The sequence below is a fragment of the Notechis scutatus genome, chromosome 7 (genome assembly GCF_049901735.1).
Source record: "Notechis scutatus isolate UNSWTSFEM ecotype Mainland chromosome 7, rNotScu1.2, whole genome shotgun sequence".
Taxonomy (NCBI): domain Eukaryota; kingdom Metazoa; phylum Chordata; class Lepidosauria; order Squamata; family Elapidae; genus Notechis; species Notechis scutatus.
The window spans coordinates 4,174,189-4,197,795 of NC_142015.1; the positions used below are offsets into that span (position 1 = coordinate 4,174,189).

At 40.8% G+C, this 23,607-nt stretch overlaps 1 protein-coding gene across 5 annotated transcripts in view; it reads right to left on the reverse strand.

Moving 5' to 3' along the window:
- Positions 1-4,174: 4,174 nt before the first annotated feature.
- Positions 4,175-23,607, reverse strand: part of ZMAT4 (zinc finger matrin-type 4) — a 176,361-nt gene continuing 156,928 nt past the window's right edge. For all 5 annotated transcript variants that reach the window (XR_015750298.1, XM_087969655.1, XM_087969653.1 and 2 more), the window contains one exon: positions 4,175-4,743. Coding sequence is in view for 4 of the 5 variants with exons in the window: in XM_087969655.1 (XP_087825781.1) it covers positions 4,728-4,743 (16 nt within the window). In the remaining variant the exon portion in view is untranslated. The remainder of the gene's footprint in view (positions 4,744-23,607) is intronic.

The following is a 23,607-nucleotide window of genomic DNA, read 5'->3' on the forward strand; positions in this document are numbered from 1 at the left end:
TAATGCCAGGGGATTCTGGAAGTTTGGCATTTAGATAACTCAAGCCACTAATAGACCCATAGAGATAAACCACACTTACATAACATTTAAACAAGACAATACAAAAATTAAAAAGGAAACAATACCAGAACCCAACTCCTCCAGCAGCCAACCCCCAGATAAGCAAGGAATAACAGCAGGTAAACAAGCAGGCAAGAAACAGGAAACAATACCCTAATCAAGGAACTAGTGAGGAGAAAACCACACCAACAATGGCAGGGCAAGCTAGTATATATAAACAGGGAGCAAACCAGGGAGTATCCAGCAGGTTCTGACCAGTTCTGAAGAACCGGTAGCGGACATTTTGAGTAGTTTGGAAAACTGGCCAATACCACCACTGACTGGCCCCACCCCCATCTATTCTTTGCCTCCCATTGAGTCCCAGCTGATCAGCTGGGTCTTCTTTGGTTGCCCTGAACAGGAGAACGGAGCTGGAAAGCAGGTTACTGGGGTGGGGAGGGAAGGGGGATTTTGCTGTAACCTTCCCCCAGGAGTGGAGAAGGAATGGGGATTTTGCAATATCCTTCCCCTGCCACGTCCACCAAGCCACGCCCACAGAACCGGTAGTAAAAAAAATATTGAATCCCACCACTGGAGAAAACCCACACGCACTTGCTTTGATAATGTTACCAAGTCAATGAAAAGTCTGCAAGCAAACATCCAATCTTAGAGTGCAGCAAGGACTCCACATATCTCTACATAAAACTTCTCCATTTATTTGCCTTCTAGATTGTTTGATTTTACCTCTCATGATTTCCATTCAGCTATAAATTCTGGAAGTTGAAGTCCAGCACCTCTGGAGGGCAACGGATTCTGGAAGTCTAAGGCAGAACGCAATGCCTTTTACGATAAAATATGTCTCTTCCGTTCAAATTCTTCTTTTATTCACCTATCTTGGCTTATGCTGCAACACCAGGTTGTCAAAAAGCCACCTCAAAAGTCCCTTTTCCAAAGGAAAGAAAAAAAAATTCCAGAAATAATTTCTGAAGGAAGTTTGAGCTGCTAGAACATTGAAAGGGCCAGCCCAGCAAATTATTCTGGAAATTGAATAATTATTCAGACTGGATTTTTTTCCCCCCATTTATCATTGCATTTCATGGAATGTGCTTTTTAAAGGTCAGGAGTTGCTAATTAAGTGGATTCAGCAGGAAGCTGACAAATGACTTAAAATAGTCACTAAAGAGAAATTAATCATCGGAGAGAGAAAACTTCACAAAGGAGCACAGTGTGGAATTTTTTTTCATTGACTATGATCACCTAGTTCTTTTTTTACTAATGGCAATAAGAAGGGCTATTGTTTTAGTCAGGGGCCATCACATCAAGCACAACTTAGGGGACTATTTAGTTACACACTCACCACTTTGACTTATCTCCACACTCCAATAAGAGATAGTGGGAATGTTCTGGAAGAGCTGTGAGTTCCCATGATCTTTTATAGCTGCCTATCTACCTTTCTATTTATCCCAGTCATTTTTCCTAGTCCATCATGCCAAGGAAGAAAATCTGGTTTAAAATAAATCGGCATATGCGCATATGAATTAGCCTGTGTAAATTTTCCGTTATCTTTTAAGGCTTTCAATTTTAGTTAGGCACCAATGACCATCCTAACGGGCATCCTCGTTTGGGATTGATCTCTGAGTGGGACACTCATCCCCATAACTGTTCATACCCTTCTTGATCTGCCCCTCATTAAATCTCCCATAACTCCATAGAAATTGCGGAACAAGGGATGGAGTGATAACTCCACTCTGCCAGCCATGGGAATTAGGGGTATAATGAGGCTAAACATGATGCCTGTGATGGCTTCAATTGGAAACTAACCAAAGAGAGAAGCAACCTGGAATTAAGGAGAAACTTTCTAACAATGAGGACAATTAACCAGTGGAACAGCTTTGCCTTCAGAAATCGTGGGGACTCCATCACTGGAGGTTTTTAAGAAGAGACTAGACAGTCACTTGTCTGAAATGTTAAAGGTTCTCCTCCTTGAGCAGAGGGCTGGACTAGAAGACCTCCAAGGTCCCTTCCAGCTCTATTCTATTCTAAATTCATACATAACCAAATGCCAAACATTGTTTAAGCTGATGGGAGCATTTGTTTGTTTGTCCAGGACTCTTGCGTTATGATAGAAAGATAGATAGATGATAGATAGATAGATAGATAGATAGATAGATAGATAGATAGATAGATAGATAGATAGATAGATAGATAGAGATCAATCTACCTATCTCTATCTATCTATCTATCTATCTATCTATCTATCTATCTATCTATCTATCTATCTATCTATCTATCTATATCTTTTTCTATCTATCTTCCATATCTTTATCTATCTATCTATCTATCTATCTATCTATCTATCTATCTATCTATCTATCTATCTATCTATCTATCTATCTATCTATCTATCTATCTATCTATCTATCTATCTATCTATCTATCTATCTATCTATCTATCTATCTATCTATCTCCATAATATATATATATATATTCAGGTCCCAAAGTTGGCAAAGATTAATTGGATGGATCTTCTGACACAAGGTGGATAATATAGGTAGTTCTGAAACGAGAATGTAATGATCCAAGGGGGAAAATGGTAAGAATGCCTAGGGACTACATGGACATAATTTCCCAATTGACTTTAAAGCTTTAGGATGTTCTGTGGCTTCATTCTGCTTGTCTTTTTCCCCTGCAAGATCAGCCAAGATAAATAAAAGATAGGTCATCAATAACAGTGACAGCAAGATTAGAGTGCACCTTTGCAGGCCAGCTGTTCAAAAGAACAAATAAAGCAGAAGATTTTTCTGAATAGATTTTCAGTCATCGCCTTGGTCATTATAGTAAGCAGGGTACTTACTATAGGCAGAAAGATAAAGTAATTTTTTTTAATTTAAATAAAAATATGCCGACTTTTTAACGTAAGGTGAATTAGTTTTAAAAAACAAGCTAAGGATCAGTACTCACATGGAAATCAAAGTCTTGGCAGAACAAGTACTTAGAAAAACTTTAAAAGTTACCTTGCAGAAAGCTATTGGCTGGGCCAACTTGCCATGATCTCAACTGAAGCCTTACATTAGCTGGGGCAGATAATCTATTAATCCTTTACTTACTGTTGACTTGCTTGAAAGAGCTCTTGACATCTACATAAACTAAGAAACTATTACTACAGACTCTGAGACAATCATCTTCTGAAGAGGAGCCATCTTGGGATAGCCTGGATAACAAAAGTAATTCCCAAAGGTGCTTTTCCCAAAAGGCAACTGGATCTCTTCCCCATCAACCAAATTCTCCTTCCAACCATTCAAGCAAGACAGCTTGATTCCAACAGTGTCGCACCTTCTGTTCTTCCATTCCATTCTTCCATTAATGAAAAGAAGGCATGATAGCAGTGGTCCAATATCTCAGGGGCTGCCATAGAGAGGAGGGAGTCAAGCTATTCTCCAAGGCACTTGAGGGTAGGACAAGAAGCAACGGATGGAAACTAATCAAGGAGAGAAGCAACCTAGAACTAAGGAGGAATTTCCTGACAGAACAATTAATCAGTGGAACAATTTGTCTCCAGAAGCTATGAATTCTCCAACACTGGAAGTTTTTAAGAAGAGATTGGATAACCATTTGTCTGAAATGTATAGGAGATCTGGCCTGAGGAGGGACTGTTCTGTTCTGTTCTGTTCTGTTCCGTTCTATTCCATTCCATTCTATTCCATTCCATTCCATTCCATTCCATTCCATTCCATTCCATTCCATTCCATTCTATTCTATTCTATTCTATTCTATTCTATTCTATTCTATTCTATTCTATTCTATCTCTACTCTACTCAAATAGGTCAGGAAGGTTTAAAAAAACCCAACTTGGTAGCTTTAACCATGTGATGAAAGACCCAACTTTGTGTGTGTGTGTGTGTGTGTTGCTCCCATCTTCACTATTGAGGACATCCCTGCAATGGACACTCAATATTCCCTCTCAAGAAGTTCAGTTTTGGGTTGGGGAAACCAGGGAATTGTTCTATTATTTTTTAAAAAAATAGTTTAAAGTTTTTCCTGAAATTCCTTTTCACTTTGACTCCATTGTAATTCACTATTTTGATTCACTCTTAAGGGAAGCATAACCAAACAGCCGGAAATCTATCCTATCTGTTTTCTTTCTTTTCAGTAACTTTACTGGAAATCAAACATTGGAAGAAGTAATTAATTCTACATTACTCAGGAATAATGTTTTTCTTCCTTCTTTGCTCTCTCACTCTGTTTGGATGACAAAACTCATGCAGGAGTATGGTGAAGATATCAAGTTTATTTTTTATTTTTTTGAAGACTTGTTACTTACATCACAATTATAGATAATTTCATAGGATCTTATACTCTCTGAATAAATCAGGGAATAAATATGAAAAAAGAAAAATACTTTATTCCATTGGCCTCCGAAGATGGGTGATATATCTTACATTTTAAAACATACTCTTGATTTTATGTCGAATATATAGACTCTATCTCCAAAGGGTATAAAAAAATCCATCTGAATCTTCTTACTCACCACAAAATAAAAATAAAAAGTAAAATCCATTCATTGCTCAAAGCAAAGATTAGCTAAACATGTATGATGTCACATAGGAAGTGCTCATTGTCCAAAAAAGCATCTGTCCCTGGTGTTTGAAGAAGTATTAGAGGTCGAACTTCATTCTTGGATGATTGTCTACTGATTCTTCAGGCTGGAAAAAAGAAAGGATGACCTTTGTATTAGTGAGAAGGTTTTTTATTTATTTATTCTGGAATGCCAAGTTTCTATTTGGTGTCCTATTTACCACTAGCAAAGGAGAGAAAACTACTTAATTCATATTAGCAAGCCAAACTTTCTCCCTTGCATATTTTTCAATTGTCATTACCAGTTACTGAAATTCACATTTCTCCAAATGTTGCAGTGTATTTCACCAGTAATGGTAATTAAAAATACACTGGAGAAAACTCTGCACAGAAATCCATATATCTGTAAACTTAGTGGGCAGAAAAATACATGCAGATGCTGCCAGACAAACGCACATTTGGAGAAAGGCAAATAAACAAGCACACATTCATATTTTAGCACCATCTTTAAAAAAAAAAAAAGGTAACTGAACACATCTACAAAGAAATGAGACACTGAAAGAATAGAAAGCAATTAAAAACATTCTCATTTTCCACATTGTAAGATCTCTCTTTTTTTTTCTTCATAACCCTTAATTTATGCCTTATACACACACCTATTCTTTACATGTATCTATATATCTACTATCGGTTTATCCTGTCCTCTTTTGCCTTATTGTATAAAATTTATCTTCGGCCAATCCAATTGTACCAACAGTTCCAGCTATCGTAATATATTGAGGTATCTTTGTTTTTTAGTGCCAAAGTTAGTTTGTCTATTTCTGCACACTTTGAGATTTTTTTGAGATTTTTTTGTTTAGTCTGATGGCGCCTGGGGCTGTTTCCAACATTGGGCGAAGGCTAGTCTGGCTGCTGTTAAGATGTGTATTGTTATGTATTTCGCTTTTTTGGAAATTTGTTTGTCAAAGATCCCTAACAAGAAGGACTCTGGTTTCTATTCTTTCTGTCTATCTTCTTTTCGTTCTTTTTGCTTTTTTTTCTTTTTCTTTCTCTTTCTTTCCTTTCATTTGTGTATGTGTTGTTGGTTTGTTTTAATTGTAAAATTAATAAAATTTATTTATTAAAAAAAGAAAAGAAATGAGACACTGAAATGAACAGGATGAATGAGACATGGAAAGAAACCAAAAGAGTCATCTTTCTCTACATGCTTTATGATGCTTAGCTTTTCCTAAGATGTAGCTGTTGTGGCCTCCAGCTCCTTCCCAGCAGCAGAATCGGAGGAGGAGGAGGAGGAGGAGGAGGAGGAGGCGTGAGAGTCAGGACAACCTGAGAGCTCAGAGGGGGAAGAGGGAATGGAGTTGGCAGAGAGAGAGGGAGAGGGAGAGAGGGAGAGGGAGAGAGAGGGAGAGGGAGAGAGAGAGAGAGAGAGAGGGAGAGAGGGAGAGAGAGGGAGAGAGAGAGAGAGAGAGAGGAGAGGAGAGAGAGGGGAGGGAGAGGGAGGAGAGGGAGAGAGAGAGAGAGAGAGAGAGAGAGATGGAGCCTGGGTCATCCGTCGTCACCCCTCAGATGGAGATTCAACAGCCCCCAGGTCTGGAGGTGGCTGATGAGGAAGAGGAGGAACAGCTGGGTCCAGTGCCTGATGCACGGCTGCACAGAAGGCAGAGGAGAGGAGAGCAGTGGAAATCTATGGGCCGGTCCTTGGGAAGGAAGAGCCACTGTTGCTAGCGAAACCCCACCCTAGCTCTGGGGATAAAAGGCAGGGGGTGGATTTGTATTGAAGTTGCAGACAACTATTCATCTCCCGGCCAGACGGACTTGTTAGCCTCCAGTGAGAGAATATTTTTTTTGCCTGGCGCTCCTAATAAAGGAATCTTTGAGTTAACTTCAGAGGTTTTGTCGTGTTTGGAGCGCTGGGTGAGAACAGTTCCATATTCCGCAGTTCAGTGTTTCTCAACCTTAACCCCTTGAAGAGGTGTGGACTTCAAATCCCAGAATTCCCCAGCCAGCTTGGCTAGCTGAGGAATTCTGGAAGCTGAAGTCCACACCTCTTCAAGTGGCCAAGATTGAGAAATGATGCCATACTTGAACCCGCTCATTCCTCTTGAATTCTGTCAAACAAAATTAATGGTACTATGGAAAGTTGGGAACTGAAGTCAGGCTCATGGTTTGAGATCTCAGACTAATATATTGGAACACACTAAGAAGAGGAATAATAAATCGAGGTCTATCCTTTGTTTCTTATTTATTTAGAGCTGTCCTTTATTACTTTTATAAATAACTCAAGGCAGATAACATACCTAATAGACCTTCCTTCTCCTAGTTTTCTTACAAAAGCAACACTGTGAGGTAGGTTGGACCAAGAGAGTGTGACTGGCCCAAAGTCACCCCAGTGTTTTGACCTGGCTCCCAAACATGACAAGCCCTTTGTCATTAACGAAACATCCCCTTTATTAGGAGTGATAGCAGCTGCTCTTTCACAGCAGGCTATAAAGTCTCTAAGTCCTGTAGAAAGTGACGCTCCCTCCCTTTCCCCCTGAACTGGCTCAACACACCAGGAGTCTCTCTCTCTTTTCCCACATTTGCAAAGGAAGATCTGGAAGGTACGCTTGCTTTCTCCCAGCAACGCACACACACACACACACACACACACACACACACACACTCAGAAGGTGCTGCAGATTCCAAGAAAAATTGTCAGCTGGTGCTCCGTTCAAAATCCAAGAAAGAAATACTTAGACTCTTGTAATTAGAGAAAAGATATCTTTTACTGGAAGTTAAGTGGTAGCAACAAGAAAATTCTGAATCTGGGGAAATAGGCACGTACATCACATATATCAAGGGAGTGAAATGTTCCCACCCCCAATAGTTCAAACGGTTCTTCCAATGAAAAGTTGTGAATTTCATCATGGGGACATCTCCAGGTGGTGATGATTAGTTGACCTTGGCTTTACTCAGATAAAGGTTTGCAGTTGCGCAGAGAAGAGAAAGCTAAGCAGGAATTAGAAACCCTCTCCACTTTATACAATATCAGTTAGTAACACTTTCAGCTCACGTCCCATACATTTCCCCCTTCCACCCCCCGTTACTCATGACAGCCAGAAAGAAGCAAAGGAAAGGAGGAAGATCTTGAAGGCTGACAAAAATTCTGATAATTTTCAGACAGATTAACAGATTAATAGATAATCAGAGTTGGAAGGGACCTTGTAGGTCATCTAGTCCCAAGCAAGAAACCCTACACCATTTCTGACAAAGGGCAGCCCAGTCTCTTCTTGAAAGCTTCCAGGGATCATGAAGCTCCCACAACTTCTGAAGGCAACTTCTGTTCCATGGGTTGATTGTTCTCACTGTCACAAAATTTCTTCTTATTTCCATGTTGACTCTCTCCTTGATCAGTTATATAAAGATGCATTCTTTTCTTATTATATCTACAAAATGATTGTAGGGTAGATTTGAGGTGATAATATGAACTGTCATAAAACAAATTAAGTAAAATATGGATTATTTCGGAAAACATGAATGAATAAAAGTATAGTCAACTGATTGATTAACAATGATATTAATGTATTTAATATGTGATTGAAAATATGAGAATATATACAATGTAATTGTAATTTGCTTCGCTAGCAGCAGTGGCTCTTCTGTCCGAAGGACTAGCCCATAGATTTCCACTGGTCTCCTCTCCTCTGCCTTCTTCTTCTTTCTTTTTTTAAATAAATTTTTATTGTTTTTTAAGACAAACATAGACAAACAAAACATAAAAACATCAAGCCATCTTCCATATATATACATACAGTGTGTCGGTTGGTTTACAAATTGTTTTGTGCTTCCATTTCGTAGTCTTCAATTACAATTACATTGTATATATTCTCATATTTTCAATCACATATTAAATACATTAATATCATTGTTAATCAATCAGTTGACTATATTTTTATTCATTCATGTTTTCTGAAATAATCCATATTTTACTTAATTTGTTTTATGACAGTTCATATTATCATCTCAAATCTATCCTAAAATCATTTTGTAGATATAATAAGAAAAGAATACATCTTTATATATTTATTATTTTCTAAGAATCTACATATTTCATTACCATGTTTTATTGTCTAACCATTGATAGAATAGATCCCAAATTTTATAAAATTGTTTATCATCTTGTTCTCTGATTTCAAATGTCGATCTACTCATTTCAGCACATTCCAATGCTTTCTTAATGATTTCCTCCTGTAATGGTATTTTCTCATTTTTCCAGTTTTTGGCAAATACAATCCTAGCCGCTGTTAATACATTTACAATCAGGTATTTCAAGTCTTTACTATATATTTCAGGTAAAATTCCCAATAAAAATATCTCTGGTTTCAAGTCTATATGTTTTTTTGTCATTTTTTCCAACCACGTGTGGATTTTAGTCCAATATTTTTTAGCATCTGCACAAGTCCACCACATATGTTAATATGAGCCAGGTGTCTGATGACATTTCCAACATTTTTCAGATTTGTTCTTGAACAATCTTACGATTCTTGTCGGAGGAAGATGCCACCAGTAAAACATCTTATACAAATTTTCTTTATATGCTGTTGACATTGTCATTTTATAATTTTGAGACCACAATTTTTGCCATTTCTCTAGATCAATCCCATATCCAAAATTCTTCCCCCAAGCAATCATCGTTTCTTTAACTTGTTCTTCTTCTAGTTTAATTTCTAATAAATATCCATACAATTTTTTAATCACCTTTTCATCAGTACCTGTCAAAATCTTATCTAAATCAGTCAGTTTATCGTAGAAACCTTCTGTTTTAGAATCTTTATCATACCTTGAATGTATTTGCGCATATGAAAACCAATTCATCTTTATACATTGTTCCTCCAATTTTTGCACAGATTTAAGTTCACCCTTTTCATTCAATATTTCACCACATCTAACTGTTTGTTCCTTTTTATATATTATAGGATCAATAGTTGATAGCCAGAGTGGAATTTTCAAATAGCATTGTCTTTTAATCTTCTCCCAGTTTAACCACAGAGACTCCCGTATATAATGTCTTCTAAAATACCCCTGTGTTTTAGTTCCTTTATCCAGGGGTCTCCAACCTTGGCAACTTTAAGACTTGTGGACTTCAACTCCCAGAATTCCTCAGCCAGCAAAGCTGGCTGAGGAATTCTGGGAGTTGAAGTCCACAAGTCTTAAAGTTGCCAAGGTTGGAGACCCCTGCTATACCATAGAAAAGCATGCCACCCCAACAACAGATCATGTCCTTCTAATGTCAACAATCTAGTATTTCTTAATGTTATCCTCTCCTCTGCCTTGTGCGCATCTGCGCGTCAGGCACTGGACTCAGCTGTTCCTCCTCTTCCTCATCAGCCATCTTCAGACCTGGGAGTTGTTGACTCTCCATCTGAGGGCTGATGGATGGCCCAGGTTCCGCCTCTCTCTCTCTCTTTTTCTCTCTCTGCCAGCTCCATTCCCTCTTCCCCCTCCGAGCTCTCAGGTTGCCTTGATGGTGACCCTGACTTCCATGCCTCTTCCTCATCTGATTCAGCTGCCGAAGGGGCCACAACACTTAGCAAGCTTTCATGCTGACTGTAAGTGGGGACTAGAACTCACAGCCTCCTTGTTTCAAGCCTGGTGCCTTAACCACTAGAGCAAAGTTGTTCTTCCACATACCGGTAAAGAATTTCCCCACTTCCTTCATTTCATCTCCCTGAAATCTTTTCTTACTTTCAGAGAAGAAAATCTGACATGACAGCAAAGTGATCTCAAGAGCGTTAGGATCTCAGAAAGGAAAGAATGCTTATATGTTTCATCCTTCTCGAACAAAGAGCCAGCCTAGCATGTAATGTGTGTGCTAAACCTTTTGCTGGGTCTGCATATGTTTAACCTGCTTAAAATGGCAGGTTAAAATCCGATAAAACGGAAAGCGAACCAGTTGGGTGACTGCACTAACACCATGTTGCACCAAACGTCAAACAAGTCTCAGATTGTAGCAGTTAGGTCTCTTCTGTGTGGTGTTTACTCAAGCACAGTGTCAGAAAACAAAACAAAACCTTGCCAAGCACCTCTCGTGTGTTGTGTTCCTGCACATTGGCCTAAGCGCACGCAAAAGATTCCAGATGCAATCAAAGATGCTTTCTTTTGCTAATGCACGTTGGAGATGCTGCAGAACTGAACAGAAGTAGAACTTAACGGGTACAAAAATATCCATGTCTACAGACTTCAGGCATCCGGAGGTTGTGGGAGCTGCTTTCTGCCTTGGTTAACATTTTTCTCCATTTCTCCATTTGGGAAAATATAATATTCTGCCTCTTTTAATATTCCCCAAAATATTTCATTCTTTGAGGGGGAGAGCGGGCTTCCTACAGATATACATGAGCAAGTGTATATATACTCAATTGCACTCATTTAAAAGATCATATACTGTATTTAAAGGCTTTTCTCTTTTTTTTGCTATAATTAGCGGGATGAAGGAAAACAACGTATATTTATCATGCAGAGTGCATTGTGCAAACTTAATCCAGGGCAGCTGGTAATAAACACTGGTTAAATAAGACACCACTCACTGCAATATGTGACAAAGTCTAAATTCTGGCTTGGTTTCTTCTTTAAATGATGAACAATAAGACGGAGGCTGGGTTGGCCCAAAATGCAAAATAAAAATCAATTCAGGCAGTTGATGATTCATGAGTTAACTTATTGCAAGAACTCAGGGAACATCTGGCATTAACCATCATTAATCTAGAATATAGTTTATTGGGGGGCTGGGGGAATATGGCATGCTGTGTGAGTATAGCAGTGGTGCTTTATGAGCCAGGATTTAGCGTCTGCAAGGCAACACAAGAACAGCTCAAATGTTGCATGTTGAGATGGGTGGACACCATTTTAATCACTCCAAACCAAAATAAATAAAAAGTCTTAATGGCATTCTAACGACGATTAACATGGCTATTTTCTGCTTATGCTGAAAAGGCAAGATGACAAATTTAAATCTCCTGACAGAAATGTTATATCCTCCCTTTCTGGAGGAAGGATAATTATTCAGATTCTTTTAGGAGGCAAGGAGTGATAAATTAAAATGCAGTTAAAATCCCAACTAGCTTTGATAATTATTCATCTGCTAGAATGTTGATTATGTTACAGACCATTTTCCTCCTTCATATTTCAGATGGTTCCCAGCATGAAGCAGAAAGCACACAGAACAAACACATAACTATTAATAAACGTTAAAACAATTCAGATTAGCCCTAAATTTGGGACAGATGTGCTTTATGGCTTCGGTGCTTAATAACATTTCCCGGAGCTCAGTGGAAGACTAACTGGAGGGGGAAAAAAATTGAATCTCTACTGGGTAGAGGGAGAGAGAAAAAATATGACCTTCTTAGAGCATGAGTGTCAAAAACACAACAGAGTCTTTTAAAGGAGGACCTAGAGAAGCTTCAACAGAGGATCAGGAGGAGGATGAAGAGATAATATCCTGTGATGCAGTGGTGGGATTCAAAGATTTTCACCACCGGTTCGGTGGGCATGGCTTGGTGGGTGTGCAGGCATGCACACTCTTTGCATGTGCGCATGTGCCAAATGCACACTTTGCGCAGGCGCAGAGGCATTCCAACTCACCTCCTGCAAGCCTGCGTTCTCCCTGCTGCTTCAGCAGCTGCCGCATAGCACTTCTGCTGTGCCGCGCACAGTAGCTGCGCTTCAAATGCAGGGAATAAAATTGAGTATGGGAGCTTGGGCAGGCAGGTGGGCCCAACAGCAGAGTGTTGGAGGGAACCGGTTTGGTCTCTGCTGCTCATTGGTGGTACTGGCTCCACAGAACCAGGCCGAACCGGTAGAATACCACATGTCCGCTATAGAATTCATCGCTGCCACGTAGCTGGAGAAAGTGGGAGGGGAGTTGATGTTAACTGAGTAGCGCTTAGTAGACAAAATATAATTCTTTTGATAGTTCAAGGTTAAAGAGTGTGGCGCAGAAAGAATTGGAGCTTACTTTGGGATTGGTTCAGGTGACGTGATGATGAAGGAAAACGGGATGGTTTGTAGGTTGGGACCTTTTGGGGAACCGGGGAAAACTTCTAGTTTCGGAATTCCACAGAATGTGGCAGGTGCCATTCTAATAACAGTACTTTTGAGATGATGCGTGTCTTGGAGTTACTGACTGGAATGGATTTTCCCTGGAACGCTGACACCACCACTGCTGTGATGAGAACTCAGGGATTTTGTGTGACTGTAGGCCTGCTCCTTTGTTAAGGGACGGCGCATTGATCACACATGAATGAAGTCAAAATATACGTATCCCAGGATAATGTTGCAGGATCCAATCTGGGTCAGTCAGTTTAGCCTTCCAAGTCCATCCTCAGGGAACCATTCTCTCTACCAGAATGTTTGCTTTAGTCTATTCTATTTATTTATTCTATTTACCACCATCTTATCTGGTATTTAGGAGCCGAGGACTTGGCAACACAAGGAAACAACAGCCAATGACTTAATAGGAGGCCATCAACACCCCGATCAACAACTAAAAGGCCACATACAACCAGGCACCACATAGTCCTCTGAAGATGGGCTCCCAGCACAAGTCTGAAGGTTTGGAAGGTTGTCATATTGACTCTAGTCCTGGAGACCAATCCAGATTTGATTGATCACACAGTCAGGGATGTCATATTGACTCTTTTGACCTCCTCTATGGACACCTTCTAGAGGAGGCGACTGTTCTTTAGAAAGCCAGATCCTGAAGATGAAACTCAAATACTTTGGCCACCTCATGAGAAGGAAGGAGTTGCCGAAGAAGAGCGTAATGCTGCGAAAAGTTTGAGGGCAAAAGAAGAAGAGCACGACAGAGAAGGAGGTGGCTGGATGGAGTCACTGAAGCAGTTGGCGTGAACTTAAATGGACTTTTCCTTCACTGGGTATGTTGAAGGAGAAGATAGACAATAATCTTTTGAGATTCTGAGTTACTGGGCAAGAATTGATAGTCTCAAAATGATCTTTTCTAATTCTGGGATTCTCTCTCTCTCTCTCATGTTAAGGTTTCTTGCAAAGATAGAGAGACCAAGATGGGGATTTAAAAATTAAAGAAGTTGCTGAAATGTTGGACAGATTCATTTTTTCAGGACAGGTCAGTTCCCAGAGGGAGAAAACAGCTGAAGTGACCCATCAAAAGCAGACAAGTACAAGTTGGCTAAACTCCAGGAGACAGTGCAGGGGTCTTTGTGACCATGAGGTCACAAAGAGTTGTCATCCCTACCTAATTCTTTTAACTAGCCCTGCCAGATCTAGCCCTAACTATGATCTTCTGAACCCCAAACATATTTTCTACCACACTGAAACAATCATACATCAAATCTAGCTTTTGCAAGTGGGTTATAGATTCCAAACACAACTAAGGAGAACTACAGATGCAGTCCTAGAAGGACATGACATTTTCTTCAGCACACCAGATCTAATATTATGATTAGCTCAGATCTTGGACTGACAAAACAGCTTATGTTAATAAATACCAGCTCCAATTAAACATCTGTGCACAAAGTCTAAATAAAACCAACTGCTTTTGTGCAATTTCTCACATCAGTCCCTGTTAATTCTCCAGGCTTGAACTGGAGAATATATTTTCTATGATTATGGAGTGATCTTCTAAAGAAAAAAAAAATCTTAACTTTACAGTCATTATCAGGATGGTTAACCTTTCTCACAATCCCTTGAATAGGACTGTCAGATAATTTTGTCACAGAACTGGCTGAAAGCAGATTTGAAATTCATTCCATGTGACTCCATGGTAGGTCAAATTTGCCAGAATGAAGGGGAAAAAAAACCCCATTCTATTCATTTTTGAAAATGTGTGAGTTCTTCCATGTCCTCAATAGCATTGTGAAGTTATGGAGACACCCAAAAGTTGTCTGGTGAGAACTGGGCTTCAATTCTCATAAAGTGGGGCATACATTTTCAATGTTTTGCCTCCTTGTTTTTTTCCTAATTTCCTAATATTTTGAAAGCTGTGCTTCAGCCATCAGATGTAAAAATTCTTCAGCTTCTGAAGCCACTTTTGTGTGAGATCAGTGATAAGGATTCAAAGATGTGAAAGGGGTCTCTGTGTCTGTAGCCTTTTGAGGAAACTCTTGATAGATCCCCTCCCACTTGTGACTGTGTGACTGTAACTTTGTCGCTTGTATCCTAACTATTTATATTGATTGTTTCCTAGTATGATTTGATTGCTTATTGTACCCTATGACTATTATTAAGTGTTGCACCTGACGATTCTTGACTCTTGACGGATGTGTCTTTTCTTTTATGTCCACTGAGAGCATTTGCACCAAGACAAATTCCTTGTCCAATCACACTTGGCCAATAAAGAATTTTTATATCCAAAAATGGTGGAAACAAGAGCTTAGCAGCAACTGCCGACTACTGATTGAAGAATAAATTCTTCAATATTGTGAATGAAGATTAAAAAATATACATGTCCCAGGATAATGTTGCAGGATATCCAGTCTGTGACAGTCACTGGGACCAAAGGGTTATTCTTCCAAGCTTTCAGGCTCATGCTGGAGCCCATCTTCAGGGAACCTCTGAATCAATGGTGAGATGCTGCCGGTTCAGACTGGTTTTAGCAAACTGGTAGCTCCAACAATCAGCTGCCCCCGCCCCATCCTGTCCTATATTTTCACGTTTTTCAGCTCAACTGATTCGCATGGAACAGTGGATTCCCTTGCCTCAGCTGTTTTACTTACCGGGGCTACTCTAGAAGGTAAGGTGTAGTGCTTGAAATTGATATATTTTGAACGCTGTGCGCTCTTAAAGAACCAAATCCCACCACTGCTCTGAATATGTGCATTGGGCTGTTCTATGTGTTGTCTTTTTGATTCCCCAATAGGTTTGGTTTCACAGGTATTTCCTGATCATCTTCAGTCTAAGTGGAAACACATCAAACTTTCCTCTGTCCATAAACATTTTATTGTTCTTGGGTGATGGATAAGCTAAAATTAAAGTTCAATTTGTAATATTTAATAAATGATTTGCTGCTTTTGTATTATCATTTTGAATTGTTAACCATTTTACCTGGCTGGTTTTTGGTTGCACTAAATATTTAATAACATTATTATTTTATCCCCCACAACACCCAAAGCGATAAAAGAGGGAGTAAGTAAGATTATTATTTGAGACCTGCAGTTTAGCAAGTTCTAGTCTACTTATTCATTTGTTTCACACTATTAATATTTTACAGATTATATTTATCTTTTAATGGTGGCCTAGTTGCCTTAGGCAGCTGTTGTATTTTCCATCACTAAGGTGGATGCCCTCCTTCCAATCTCTTTATTTTTTTCATGCTGGGCTGTTGACAAGTATCACACCACACCAGCTATCCACGCTCAACAAAAGACTTGTTCCATTTTTAGCCAGTGGTCTTCCCTGAAGTTATTTAGTCTGATTTCACCCCTGGCCCTGGGACTCTGCATCAGATATTGGGAGCAGAGTATAGGGATCCTTTCCTTTGGCCTAACATTAGAAAGAAACATAGACATGGCTGTTCTGTCTCACCTGTGACCACGAAGTGAGAGTCCAAGTTTCTAAAGGAATATAAATAAACAGACAGGACCAGGAACGATAGAGTTAAATTCCTTTGACTGGAGAAGTCCTTGGCAGTCTTCCAGAAGCTGCCTGCCAAGTCCGATAACAAACAAGACCGTAAATCAAAAGGCAAACTCCGCACAGAGAATTTGTCAAAGCTGCTATTCTGAATAAACAAATTGTCCCGAACGAGGATTCAGAGCTAACATGCCCTCTTTTATTTCCTGAGGGGCGTGTCAGTCTCTCAAGTCAGTCCCTGATTTGACATTTCCTTTTATGTTGCATTTCATGCTTCTGCCTGCGTCTTTGCCTTGCATCAAACCAGCATTCCTCGGCTTGATCCTCAGCCAAGGACTCCGGCACTCTCTCCTGATTATCTGGCGACACCTGAGGCACAACCAGGGAGGAAGGGGAGGAAGATGATTCCGAATCTTCCAGCAAAGCAGGCTCAAATCTCAAGGCCAAATCCTCCTCTTCCTCATTACTCGAGCCTGTGTCTTCTAACAGAGGAGGCTCAAACCTCCGAGTCACAACACATGGCCATGTACTTTACCTCCAGAATTTTGATGCTTGTGGAACCACACAAAACTCCTGCCATCCCTGATGATCATCCCTGATGATCCCTGTCATGGCCCTGTCGGAGCCTGAGTCCATGGAGGAGGATGAGCCAGAGCTGGGGCCAACAGAGGTTGAGGAGGCAGCCCTGGGCCCCTTGGGCTTGGGATGGCTTGCCAGCAGGGCAGGATGACCAAGAGAAGGGGGAAAGAGAGGACAGGCAGTGGAGATGAGAAGTGACAGAGTTCAGGTGACAAGCAAGGACCACCCCTTCTTGATCCCAGAGCACGGAGAGTGGACAGAAGGTGGGAACAGCGCAGGCTGATCCACCATCTTGGGAGGAGAGCACCCCGACCCTCTTCACACAGGCACAACTGGGAACTGAGGCTTAAGGAGACACTGTGGGGAGAGGCACTTGTTGGGAACAAGTGCTGAATTCGTGGAGCTTTGTGTGCTGTTGCCGATGTCGGGAATTTGCTAGACTTCCTGCCTAGTTCCTTTGCTTTGTGGACTCCTTGCTTGCTTCATGGAACTCATTCCCTTGTTCCCTTGCCTGGGCTGGATTTCTTGCCTTGAAGTCATTGTGCTAACAGCGTTTTGCTGCACTACTTGCAGCCACAGGCTGCTAGAGGTGTAGGTGTGAGTGTTTTGCTCTGGGACTGGCTACAGACATGGGAGGGTTTGGGAGAAAGTTGGAGCCATAAAGGGGAGTCTGAACTATCAGCTGACTGCGTTGCCTCTGTGCCTTGCCCCGGGTCATCACAATCTCCATGGAGACCAGGATGTTCCTAAAGTCTGTAATCAGTGCAAAGAGCTCCCTCAGCAAATGGCATGGCAGCCCTGGGCCCTATTCTTCCGAAGCGTGTTGGTTTTGTTTCGGTTGCAGTCTCTTTGGATGGGTAGAAAAGACAAACACTTGTTTTGGGAACAGCCTGTTAGACAATGACTCAATCAGTTCAGCTTGTGTCCCAAGCCCCTAATTAAAGTTTTTTTATCCTTGGCCTCCACAGCAGATGTTCTGAAAGGTCTAACCCCCTTTTAACATTAAGGATTGTGGATGTCCTAGTACTTCGTAATAACGGTTGCTATTTTGAAACCATTGTGGTATTGCCAAGAATAGCTGACAATCAACAGGGCCGAATGAGACCAGCTTGAGCAAAACTCTTCTTTGAAGCAGGCTGGCAATATTGGAATAAAACAATCTTATTTTTTTTCTTCAAAAGTGTTTGATGAAGATGTTCTGAGTTATGGTGGACTCAAAAACAGAATTGGCTCAGCTTTGGAAGACCTAATGTCCTTCATTGGCTTAATTTCCCTGATGTCTAGACCTGAGCTCACCTCAGTTCACTTGAAAGGATCCTAAATTTCTTGAACCCAAGTTAGAAGCCTGAATCCAGAAAATATTCTCTTTGGGTTTGGGTGGGGGCACAGAAAGGGGCTACCAAAGGACTTTGCACACTCTGTAGCGGTATGGATGAAAACTAGGAGTGGCTTGCAGGATGAAAGACAGCTGTGGAGTGAGTTGTGCCCCACTTTAAGACCTTTCTTGCCACAATTATTAGTGAATCGCTGCCGTTGTTAAGTTGGTAACATGATTGATAAGTGAATCTGGCTTCCCCATTGATCTGGCTGGTCATGCCAGTTGCCAAGCATCTGAATTTTAAACACATGACCATGAGGATGCTGCAATAGTTGCTATGTGTGAAAAACAAGTCATAAGTCATTATTTTCAGTGCTGTTGTAACTTTGAACAGTCACTAAATGAACTGTTCTGACCAAGGCTTCCTAGACCGTAATTACGCACACGCTTATTTCAAAAACAAGTCTTATTTTATTGCAATGCTGGGAATTGTTTTCATTCCCAGCCGGTAAAGAATCTCAAGCAGTCCCTTGAGATAAGCACCCACCTTTCGTCCCTGCGAAATGCTGCCAATAACAGAAGTGTCAAATAAACTAGAACAAAAACCAACTGAAGCGGAAAGCGCTTCAAGAATGAATCTGAACCAAATGAACGGCTTTGCTTCCTGCAAAGGTTTTGTCATCTTTGCCTGTCCTTTATACCTTATGGAAGGGGCAATCACCTCCCAGTCTTACTCCCTCCTGAGTTGCTCCTTTTGTCTCAGCTGCTCTCGCCTTCTGGCAGCTCTGTGCACACGCGCATTGGGAACAGGCTCCCCTGGGTCCTCTGCCTCGCTGCTGCTAGACTCCAGAGGCTCCAGAGGCAGCACCCCACTCCCCGATGGTCCTGGCCCCATCTCTTCATCAGATGCAAGACCCTCATCCGAGTCCTCTCCAGACTCCCAGACTGATCCCCGTTCTTCCCCACTGTCTGATTCCGCTGCCGTCTGCACAGGTTGCTGGTGAACTGCAACATGAACCGTTGTAAGTTGAAGACTACCTATATCTCGGGAGCCAAACCTTCTCCTGAGGCAATAAAGGTTCTCATGATAGATAACAGCATATATTTCTTGTCTATCTGCCTCTGTGGCTCCAAACCATTCCCATTGGCACTCCTCGGCGTGATTATTTGTGTACGTATGTGTTCATTTGCATACCAGAAGTACGATAGGAATTGGGCACATTAAAACCAAAGAACATCTGACCTCTTAGACCCGTTTTTGTTCTCGTTCAGCTGGTCCTCTGCCAATTCAATTTGAGAGTTCAAATACATTGTGATAATATTAATGAGAAAATAAATTGGACCCACAAATTGCCCCTTGGAAGAGGTGGTCTAAAATTTCTCACAAAAGGACTTGAAGCAGCAGCCAGGGCAATGCAGACAAGAGGAATAATGCAAGCAGATTTTACCCATGGAAACAAGAAAGACGAGATGAAAATTCTCCATCAAGCAGAATTTGTGAAATTTCAAGGTTGATTATGGAGGTTAAAATCTTCAGGACAGATTTAAGGCCACAATCAGCCATGGAAAATGGTTAAGAGACTTTAGGCCAACCACTCAACCATGTCTATTTCGCAGGATTGTTCTGGAGATCAAAGGAAAAGAAAGTTTCCTTTCCTTTTCCTCTCCTGGGGAAAAGTTGATACGTAAAGCTAAGAGATAATATTACAATAAAAGTATGTCAGTACTTATGATGTTTGATTGCACAAGTCAGTCAGTCAGTCAGTCAGTCAGTCAGTCAGTCAATCTCTATCTATCAGATCTACAGTATCTATCTGTCTGTCTGTCTGTCTATCTATCTATCTATCTATCATCTATCTATCTATCTATCTATCTACCTACCTACCTACCTACCCACCCACCCACCCACCTACGTGTTTCCCCCAAAATAAGACTCAACCAGAAAATAAGCCCTAGCATGATTTTTCAGGATGCTTGTAATATAAACCTAACCCCAAAATAAGCCCCAGTTAAGATCATCAGCCAGATGGATGCATTTAGTACTGTATTTCCTTGAAAATAAGAACTAACCAGAAAATAAGCCCTAATACATCTTTTGGAGCAAAAATTAACATAAGACCTGGTCTTATTTTTGGAGAAACATGATATCTATACAAATAAATGAACATTCTGTGTTGAGCTATAAAACACTTTTTGAGACAGATCAAAAGTAAAATGAACACAAATATTGGTTAATATATAAATAGAAGTAGAACTCAAAAAAAAAAGCTTCAAAAGTCAGCACAGCTGTCAACCCCTATAAGCGTCGGACGTGCGGCCAAAGACTTGGGCTGTGAAATCTGGGCTTACAAAAACCCAGACCCCCACTGGATGGTAGCAGAGAGTTACTGCTTCTATTTCCTGCTCTTCCATGTTCATCTGATGGTTAAGAGATCTGCTAACTTTATTTAGTAATTGTTGCCAGCCATAGCCAACAGGAGGAGGGATAAGTTTGCCACCTTTAGTTGTTTGTAAAGATGATAAATGTGGAACACAAATAATCAATACAAATAGTAATAAGTAAAAGTGATAAACTAGAAAAATAAGTATGTGCCTTCCTAATATGGATATTTGGGTGTAATTCTGCCTCTCCTGGATTTATGGTTATTCTTGAGTTCATCTGGACGTTGAGCTGATGCTTGCAATCCCTAAGAAAACGGGAAGCAAGATGTATAGTATTTCAGCTGTCTTATTTCTAGTTTCTAGTTAGTACTCTTGAGTAATTATTTTCCTGTGCTGGATACTCTGGATACTGTTTCTCAATTCTGCTAAGTCCAAATTTTTGCTCCATGGTTAGTGTTTTAATAAAAGTCTTGACACAAAACCTTAGCAACCTAAAGCTTCTTCAATGAAGAAAGGACAGCCTTTTGCGTAGTTCTACACATTTGTAGGATTCTGCAGTTTTTAGCCGTTTAATTGTAAATAATCAGTACTGTTTCTTATACTGAAAGGCGAGGCAAATATCCAGAAAACAACCATATATGCACAGCTGCTCTTTCTCCTCTTTCCCACACCCCCAGCTAATTTTTTTAAACCAGGCATCCATCATATTCCCCTGCATTCTTAATTTCTCATCACTAAAGGAAACCATGTAAGAGCAATCATAAAAGATGAAGGGGAATGATCAAAGCAATTGCTTATCAAAAACTGGTTGGCTGAGCATCTCTAACTACCGTTTCAAATTAAATTTATGAATGTTCTGGCTGCTGGATTTGATAGCATCACATTGCTTCTGCTTTGTTAAGTGTCTCAGGAGTCACTAGTCCAATTTAGATCATAATGTATATGTGAAGCGAGATTAGGTAAGAAACACTAATAAGAATGTTAATTCAAAAGAGGAGTCTTCAGAGAGAAAATGATTGCTTCCCAGGACAGTTCATTTTTGACCAAGGTAAGGTTTGCACTCATCCTTCTGCCAGAAATACCCGGGAATGTTAGAACAAACAAAGATTGTCTTTTGTTTGAATATCTGAACCTTTGCATAGAACTTTGAGGGTCGTGGTGGCTCAGTGGCTAAGATGCTGAGCTTGTCGATCAGAAAGGTCGGCAGTTCAGCAGTTCGAATCCCCAGCGCCATGTCACGGCGTGAGCTCCTGTTCCTTGTCCCAGCTTCTGCCAACCCAGCAGTTCGAAAGCACGTAAAAATGCAAGTACAAAAACAGGGACCGCTTTGGTGAGAAGGTAATGGAGTTCCTTGTGCCTTATCGGTGTTTAGTCATGTCACATGACCATGGAGACGTCTTCGGACAGCGCTGGCTCTTCTTCGGCTTTGTAATGGAGATGAGCACCGCCCCCTAGAGCTGGAAACGACTAGCACAGATGTGCAAAGGGAACCTTTACCTTGAGGTGGTCCAACCCCTACCACATCTGTGTGCTTTGTGACTTTGATCCCTAATTCTGAGAAAATAGAGCACTCTTCAAGTTTACAAGAGTGAATAAACACCACAAACTTAAGAGAAAGAAGAACAGAACAGCTACCAACAGTTACCCTTCCTAAACATGATTCTTACAGAATTCGGTTTGATAGGATGAATTCCAGCAGTCTTTGCTATTTCCCATTCAAAACCAATTTATTCCTGTGAAGATTAGGATGGAGACACTCTCGTTTTCTTTCTTCTTTTCCTCTCTTTCCTTCCTTCCTTTACGGAATAATAGAGTTGGAAGGGACCTTGGAGGTCTTCTAGTCTAACCCCTTTTCAAGCAGGAGACTCCATACCATTCCAGACAAGTGGCTGTCCAGGCTCTTCTTAAAAGCCTCCAATGATGGAGCACCCACAACTTCTGGAGGCAAGCTGTTCCACTGATCAATTGTCCTCACTGTCTGGAAATTTCTCCTGAGTTTTAAATTGCTTCTCTCCTGGATTAGTTTCCATCCATTGTTTCTTGTCTTGCCTTCAGATGCTTTGGAAAATAGGTTTGCCTCTTTCTTGTGGCAGCTCCTCAAATATTGAAACACTGCTATCATGGCCTTCCTTCCTTCCTCCCTTCCTTCCCTTCCCTTCCTTCCTTCCTTCCTTCCTTCCTTCCTTCCTTCCTTCCTTCCTTCCTTCCTTCCTTCCTTCCTTCCTTCCTTCCTTCCTTCCTTCCTTCCCTTCCCTTCCCTTCCCTTCCCTTCCCTTCCTTCCTTCCTTCCTTCCTTCCTTCCTTCCTTCCTTCCTTCCTTCCTTCCTTCCTTCCTTCCTTCCTTCCTTCCTTCCTTCCTTCTCCCTCCCTGCTTCCCCTCCTCTCCTCTCCTCACCTCCTTCCCTCCCATGATCTGGCAAAGAGGCAGATTTCGTCACTGATAATTGAGAATCTTGTTTATTTATTTACGAGTCTCCTGCATTTTTACCAGTCCCAAAACCAACTGTTGCAATCATTTTCTACATTAGAGTTATGGTCCTAAAAGAATCAGAACCTTGTAGAAGTACGATCAAGTAAAGATGCTCAGGAACCCGGACCATAAAAAACAGAGACCATGGCTGAATTGATATTTGGTTGCTTGGACTCTGACTCTCAACTATATTTTTTACTATGTATTCAGCCCCATCCTTGGACTTCACATTATTATTTTTCCTCCAAAGAAGTGTAGATCAAAGTTGACAAAATTAATTAATTAGATGGCATTCAGCTGAGCTTTACTTTTGAGGATTGCATGGATGGTTGGCCACCATCTTTCTTATTTATTTATACATAGATCGAATTTATAGGCTGCCCAATTCCTATTGGCTCTAGGCAGCGTGTAATTAAAAAGTAAATTAACAAAAAAGAAAATATGGGGTGGGAAATCATGAGGATCCTAAAGGAAACATAACCAGAAAAACACATCCAGCAGAGGCTTCTCCTTCTCCTCCTCCTCTTCTTCTTCCTCCTCCTCCTCTTCCGCTTCTTCCTCCTCTTCTTCCTCCTCCTCTCCTCCTCCTCTTCTTCTTCCTCCTCTTCCTCCTCTTCTTCCTCCTCCTCCTCTTCCTCCTCTTCTTCCCCCTCTTCCACT